At 35.6% G+C, this 7,713-nt stretch overlaps 1 protein-coding gene across 1 annotated transcript; it reads right to left on the bottom strand.

Moving 5' to 3' along the window:
- Nucleotides 1–5,458: 5,458 nt before the first annotated feature.
- Nucleotides 5,459–7,243, bottom strand: LOC147803374 (general transcription factor II-I repeat domain-containing protein 2-like). Its single transcript, XM_087151268.1, has one exon. The coding sequence runs from the start codon at nucleotides 7,241–7,243 to the stop codon at nucleotides 5,459–5,461; it is 1,785 nt and encodes a 594-aa protein (XP_087007394.1).
- Nucleotides 7,244–7,713: the final 470 nt, after the last annotated feature.

Here is a 7,713-nt window from a genome sequence, read left to right as displayed (position 1 = left end):
TTGCATCCTCTTTGAGATTTATGCAGTCGAAAATATCATTAAAATTTGCGGTATTGCAGGTGGCGGCTTTAATAAAGAAGTTTCTATTTAATTTGTTGAAATGATGGTCAAAGCGGTCAATATTAAGATCTCTATGAATGGCATTGTTGCGGATAAACCATCTGGCTCCCGTGAGTTTTCTCAAGATGTTGTTTTGGAGTACGATAAGTTTTTTGAGGTCTTTTTCGGAGGCGTTACACCAGGCAGCTGAGGCGTACGTCATAATAGGACGTATCATCGAGGTATACAGGAGTTTTTTCAGTTTTAAACTAAGGTGTCGGTTATGAAAAAGTGTTTGAAGTTTGTTGGTTGCTGCATATACTTTATTTTTAATGTTATTTACATGGTCAGACCAGGTCAGTTTTTTATTAATGGTTAAGCCTAAATATATAGCTTTATCAACTATGGGTATAGTGTTGTTAAAGAGAACTAGTTGGTATTTATTAGAGTAGGACTTTCTATTCTTTTGTATTATTAAAAGTTGCGATTTACTAGCATTTAGTTTGAACTTCCAATTTAGGCACCAGTCTTCCACATCATATAACTTTTTCTGTAGTTTTTGAAGTGCATTATCTGGTTTGAAAGATTTCTGCAAGATTCCAGTATCGTCAGCGTAAAACGCCGTGATACTGTTGTGGTCGTCGTGAAATATGGGAAAATCGTGGGTATAAATAATGAACAGTATCGGTCCTAGAATGCTCCCTTGGGGAACACCCGCATTTATTTTTCTCTTTGATGAAACAACACTATTTAGTTTAATATTAAAAGTACGGTTTGATAAGTAGTTATGTATTATTTTTACAATGCCATAGGGAAAGTTTAAATTAATTAGTTTGTACACGATACCGGCATGCCAAACTCGATCGAATGCTTTGCTGATGTCAAGCATGAGAAATGCAGTTGTCTGTTTGTTTGCAGGCCCTTACCAATGAAGTCAATGATTCGAAGGAGTTGTTTGGTGGTATCTAAGTTTTTTCTGAAACCGTACTGCTCATTAGGCAGACAGCCTAGAAAAGGCTTTATTCTGTTATACAGTATACGTTCTAGAATTTTACCAAAAATACACAGTAGGCTGATTGGTCTAAAGCTCTTGGGTAAGGTTAGGTTTTTGTTTGCTTTGGGAATCAGAATAATGGAAGCATTCTTCCAGTTTGTGGGAAAATAATTTAAGTGCAGACAGGCATTGTAAATATCTGTTAAGGTGGAGATGTAAGTATTCGGTAAAAGTTTAACCATTTTATTCTTAATATTGTCATCACCTGGTGCCTTCTTTGATTTTAGTTTCTTGATAATATTTTGTACTTCATAATTATTGGTGGGTTCAATAGGGGTGACTTGGGAATTAGAGACTAGGAAGTCCGAGACAGTGGTATTGACAATATTATGTGTGCCGATATCATAGTCATTATTAAGGGAGAATTGCTTAGCCATATGTGTGGCAAAAGCTTCTGCCTTGTCAGTGTTAGTACATGCAAAGCCATTATCTGTCTTAATTGGTTTGCTAATTACTTGGTCAGTTCTGAGGGCCTTTGCCATTTTCCAGATTGAATTGTTTTCAGTTGTTAGATTTTTGATCTTGTCATTCCACTGTAATTTTTTATACTTTCTAGTTTCTTTGTGAATGATTTTATTTAGTTCAAGCATTTCAGTTTTATAATTCGGATCGCAGGTTCGTTTGAATTTTTTCCTACACCAATTTCTGGTTTTTACTAGGTTTCTAATTTCCTGAGGAAGTTTAAGAAAATTAATTTTGTATTCTTTATCTATGGAAGCTTCCTCGTATGCGCCAGAGATGAAATTTTCAATACTATTGATTTGATTGTTGATGTCATTTGGGTTTTTTAAGTCTAGATTGGGGGGCGGTTTGGTGGTTAGAATATTTTGAAAAAGGTCCCAGTTTGTCGTTTTAATCATCTTGGGCGTGTGAATTGCAGATATGCCAACATTTAAGAGAACAGGTCTATGGTCCGAGGTTAATTCATTAATAACCGAGCTTCTCATTGGTATTTTAATATTAGTGATAGCTAAGTCTAGAATGTCTGGAATTTGAGAACTATTATTGGGGTAGTATGTGGGTTCAAGCGGGGCTATGACAGTGAGGTTGTATTTATTTATGAGCTTTTTAAGATTGATGCCGTTAACATTGGTACGGTTGCAGCCCCAGATGGAGTGCTTAGAATTAAAGTCCCCCAAAATAATTGTATCCTGATTGCTAATAAAAAGGTTTTTCAACTGCGTCTCGGTGATAGTATGCTTGGGGGGGTTGTAGACTCCCGTGATATTGATGCTACTATTGCCATGTTGTAAGGTGACAGTGATATATTCTATGCCGCCGCTGGCATCTTTTGTAACCTCGTGATGTGAGAGACTGTTTTTAATAATAATTGCGACTCCGCCACCTCGATATGGTCTATCTACTCTATAGGTGGTGTAATTAGGTATCTTAACATTTTTTTGTTTATTTAAGTGAGATTCTGTAATGACAAGAACGTCAGGAGTGTATCGCGAAATAAAATCCTTTAACTCATAAAGTTTCTCGTGAACTCCATTTGCGTTCCAATTAACAATTTGAAGGTGGTGTATAATTTTTGTCTTAGTTGTCATGATGATAATTTGAATTTTTTCCGCTTCTCAGCAGTTCTAGAAGACCGCTATTTTTAATTTCACCAAGAAGGTTTTTTAAATCAATCATTACATCCTTAGCTTCATCTACTACGGTCATGGTATCGTTATTAATGCTTCTGATGTCTCTGATCTTTTTTTCGCTGAGAACATCAGCATAACTGCGGTTTGGTTTAGTTCTATTATTATATATGGTTCCGTTATTATGGTTTGTCGTGATCATCTGTTTAGGTTCAAGTTTGGGATATTTTGGGCAGATCTGTGCGTTAGCTGGGTAAGTCCCAGAACAATTAATGCATGTGGGTTCTTTTTCTTTAGGTTTTGAGCAGGTATAGGTAAAATGATCTTCCGCGCACTTTGGAGTATGAAAACATGCGCTTTGTACGTGTCCAAAGGCTTGACATCGATAACATTGCGTTATGCGGTTTCTTCCTTTATATGATTCGACTTTAATTTTAAGCTGCATTAGGTCAGTTAGATTAAATATTTCTTTATTTTTTTCACTTTTTGGAAGGGCAACAATAAAATTCGATAAAGATTTCTTGACACCATTCACGTATCGAAACATTTGTTTGATGCCGTATTCGCATAAGGTAAAGCCACGGCTTAAAAGATTATCTCTTAATTCATCAATGTCTGTGTCTTTAGGTACGTTTTTTAAGACGACTCTAATGGGTCTGTCCATCTGCAGTTTGAAGGTATGATGTAAAACCTTCCTTTCCTCAAAGAATTTAGTGACTTTTCTAAAGTCGTCTATTACGTTTAGCTTTATTTTAATTTCATCTCCGAAAATTTTTCCGGTGAAGTTCGTGACGTTGAGACTTTCAATAAGAGTTCTAATTGTCTTCCAGTTGTGACTGGAATCGTTTACGATAATCGGAGGAATTCTTTCCCTCTTATGTTTTTGTATTCTGAAATCCGAGAGTGATTCAGAGTCCTCATTTATAGTAGTGACATCAAAGTTATCATTTAAATTTTCATTATTATTTAAATTGTTCGTACTATCATCACAATCAATTTGGGTTTCCCAGTAGTTACAAATTTCGTCTATAGTGATTTCGGTAGCAACATTATTTTGATCCTTTTCTGAATCTAATTTTTGTTTTTTGATTAGCGTTGCATCATCACTGTCTGTGATTATTAATGGGGGGAAATTAACAGGGTGGAAGGTTTCCTTATTTACTGTAACAGCAGAATTTTTAGAATTTTTGTTTTTAGAGGCCTTTTTCCTTTTATTACTAACTTCTCTCTGAGTAGTTTCAGGGGGATAGTTTTTGTCTTGTCCTAATTTGCTTGTTAGGTCCGAGATTTTATCCAAAAGTTCGTCAATTTTATTATTTAATTTAGTGATTTGAGCATCTTGCTCCTCAATTTTGCGATTTGCATTATTTTTCTCTTCCATAAGTAAGTCTATAACTTTTTGAAGGGAATTTTGTTCTTGCGTGAGAATTCCAATGTGTGCACCGTTGGCATAGTCAGGTTGTTGGGCAGTATTCGAAGAATTTTGTCTACAATTTGGATATTCATTAACGCTATCAATCCTAAGAGGTTCATTTATAACCCTAGAAACTTTTTCATTTGGGGTAGCGGGGAGGCTCTCGACAAGAAGAGGCATCGACTCGGGAGTCGAACTCCCGCAGTTCATGTCCCGTACTTCGCCTAGAATTTCGAATTTTCCGCTCGTCGCCATTCTCCGCAGGGAGACATCAATTCCGATCCACGGGAGAGGGAACTTCACTCCACGAGGGTTCAACTCAAAATAAGATGAAAAAATAAAAGATTACTTACATTCGAAGTTATACAAAACAAAGCAATGAAAATTCTCTCCCGATACAAAACTGTCAAACTCTCGCTAACATCTGAGCTCGATGAGACCTAAGTGAGTAGTGAAGTTGGCATCTCTAATAAAGTGGTGAATTATATAAGCCTATGAATTATTTAGAAATAGTGGTGGATAAAAATCTACTAAATTGAATTTATCAAACCAAGAATCACAATTCATAAACTACCACTTTAAAATATATATTTGCTGTCCGGAGCAAGTTGGCATCTCTGCATATAAATGAATTTCTGTCTGTGTGTAGATGTGTGTGTGTCCGTTATAGATTCCTTAACCATCCAACCAAAATCGAAGAAACTTGGCATGCAGATACCACGAGGAAGGTCATTGTAGACGTTAGAACATTCTACTACAGTTCGAACGGGATGAACGAAAAACGTTTCTGATTGGTTAAACTTCAGCCATTGTTCTGAATTTAACTATAGTCTATTCAATTTTTCACACATTTTAAAAATAACATTAATGATAAGTTCTAGCTTGGAGCTCTATAAAATAAATATGTTATGTACTTGAAAGCAAAACTAATGGAGTAAAGATATTTGTCTAGAACAGGGGTCTCCAAACTACGGCCCGAGGGCCACATCCGTCCCGCGGACAGATTTTGTCCGGCCCGCGGAGAGCTAGCATACTTGAAAACTCCTTTTAGAGAACATATTTTTTATGGCAAATTAAATTTAGTTTAATGAAGTGTTCTAATTTTATGTTGAATAATTATTAATATGACATCTACATTGATATGGTCATGGGCTATACTCATAACATTGTTGTAGGCTTATTGTTTTTGTGATAAGTTGGATAAAGAAACACAAAATTGTAATGAGTAAAGACATGTATAATATGCAGAAAATTTAATTTCAGTATATAATAACTAACAAATTATTGAAATGAATCCAACTAACATTTTATACATTTTAAATAAAAACATAACTTATAACAAGCATAATGACATATGAAATACTAATGAGATTTATGTAATTGAGATTTTCCACTGTCAATAGTTTGTAGTTGTGGACTAATTTTACTTGAACCAATTATTAAAAGAGATTTCAGATGCTCATCAGTTAATTTAGATCTGTAAACAATTTTTGTGGACTTCATTTTGGAGAAGGTCTTCTCACACAAATAAGTAGTACCAAAAACAGAAAACAGCCCACGAGCAAATTTATGCAAATTATCAAATTGTGTCAGTGGAAGATTCTTATAAAATTCCAACAAAGATGAGTTTTGATATTTGTTCTTAATTATATCACTGCACTGTAGATCAATCATTTCCATTTGAAGTTTCGGGGCTAGGGTTTCAATGTCAGTATCAAATGGATTCTGAAAAATCTTAATTTGATTCGCAATGGCATCAAAGTCCGAGAAACGAGTATCAAAATTTATTTTCAAAGCACTCAAAGTTTCGATTGCAAAATCGATAGGAAACTCAGTCTCAGTGGTGTGGCTGAATATTTCACATGTTTTAAAATGTGAAAAACATTTACTTCGTAGTTGTGATTGAAACAGTATCAATTTCTTCCGGAATGATTTGATATTAGTGTATAAATCAGGAAGATGCTGGTTTTCTCCTTGCAATCTCAAATTCAGTTCGTTCACATGTTTTGTGAAATCAACATAGAATGCTAACTTCCACAGCCATGCGTTGTTTTGTAATTCAGTAAGAGGGCGATGCTTTTCATTCAAAAAAATTTCGATCACTGCTCGAAGTTCAAAAAAGCGCTGAAGGACTTTCCCACAACTATGCCAACGTACGGCAGTATGATAAGGTAAGTCATTTTCTCCAATCTCTGCAATAAATTGTCGGAATTGTCGGTGATTCAGCCTAAAAGATCTGATAAAATTAACAGTTAATATGACTGGTTTCAGAACTTCAGACATATCCAAACATTTTCCGCACAAAGACTGTTGATGAATGATACAATGTAAGACAAATGGTTTTGAACCACCGTCATTTTCTACAGCCTTTGACACAAGAGCGACCACTCCTTTATCTTTCCCACTCATGTTTTTGCCTCCATCAGTTGTAATACATTTCAAGTTTTTCCATCGAAGGTTCTTTTGATTAATGGCCATTTTAACTCCTTTAAAAATATCTGTACCAGTAGTTGTGCCATAAATACTATACATATCAAGAAGTTCTTCATGCACTTCATAGCTTTTATCTACTCCTCGAATATAAATCAACACCTGAGCAGTATCTGACACATCCGTTGACTCATCCAAGGCCAAAGAAAACCACTCAACATGTCCATTTTGAGAGGATATATTTTCAGCGATGTTTTCTACCCTTCGAGCCACAGTGTTTGCTGACATACTGACAGTTTTTAATAAATTTACCTTTTCAGGGCACAATTCTTTGGCTACTGCAATTATGCATTCTTTGATCATTTCTCCTTCGGTGAACGGTTTTCCACGTTTTGCAATTTCAAGAGCCACACGAAAGCTGGCATGAGTTGCAGCCTCTTGTTCAGTTTTGAGTTTTGTAAATGAAGATTGCTGCGATTTCAATCCGCGCTTCATAGCTTCGAATTTTTCTGTCCGCAAACTTCCTGTATATTTTGAGTAATTTTGAAAATGCTTTGTTTCATAATGACGTTTAATGTTATATTCTTTGAGAACGGCTATGGTTTCATTGCAAATCAAACATAGCGCCCTGTTACTGAACTCAATTACGAAATACTGAATGTTCCACTGATCTTTGAATTTTCTGCATTCACTATCAATTTTTCGCTTCTTTTCCATACTACTAAATCACATACAAAAGCAACAATTCAAATCAAAATACTGTTACAGAGATGTCTTAAACTTAAACATGCACAAACACGTTTTAAGGAGGTACGCACTATTTTATTTCACAACAGTGTCATAGGAACTGACTTGTGGTCGTCGTCGTCGTCTCTATTTTGTCAAGGCGTTTAGGCCCGAAGGGGCCTTTTACCTTTCCATATGAATTGAAATCTTGAGCTACTAAAATCATGAGTTGAGAGCTGACTTGTGGTTGCGCCACTAGCCTTCTTATATATTCCAATTACTGCCATCTAGAAGTGAGTGGAAGACACCAGAACTTTCTCGAACCAACGAGATTATTCTGTACGTGCTATTAGCGCCATCTGTTATCAATAGAAGGTACTACTTATTTCCGCTTGTGTCCACACCAGATGTCGTGTCACGTTACTCCTCATGGCTCGTACTCTACGACTAATCTAGAAATT

This window comes from Parasteatoda tepidariorum, chromosome 9, assembly GCF_982258835.1.
Source record: "Parasteatoda tepidariorum strain Cologne lab strain chromosome 9, Ptep-v5.0, whole genome shotgun sequence".
In the NCBI taxonomy this organism is placed as follows: Eukaryota; Metazoa; Arthropoda; class Arachnida; order Araneae; family Theridiidae; genus Parasteatoda; species Parasteatoda tepidariorum.
The sequence above is the reverse complement of the archived record's forward strand: the minus strand, read 5'-3'. Positions and strand labels throughout refer to the sequence as shown.

Excerpts from the sequence above, each read along its gene's own strand:
- LOC147803374 (XM_087151268.1), bottom strand. The coding sequence starts at position 7,243 with ATGGAAAAGAAGCGAAAAATTGATAGTGAATGCAGAAAATTCAAAGAT.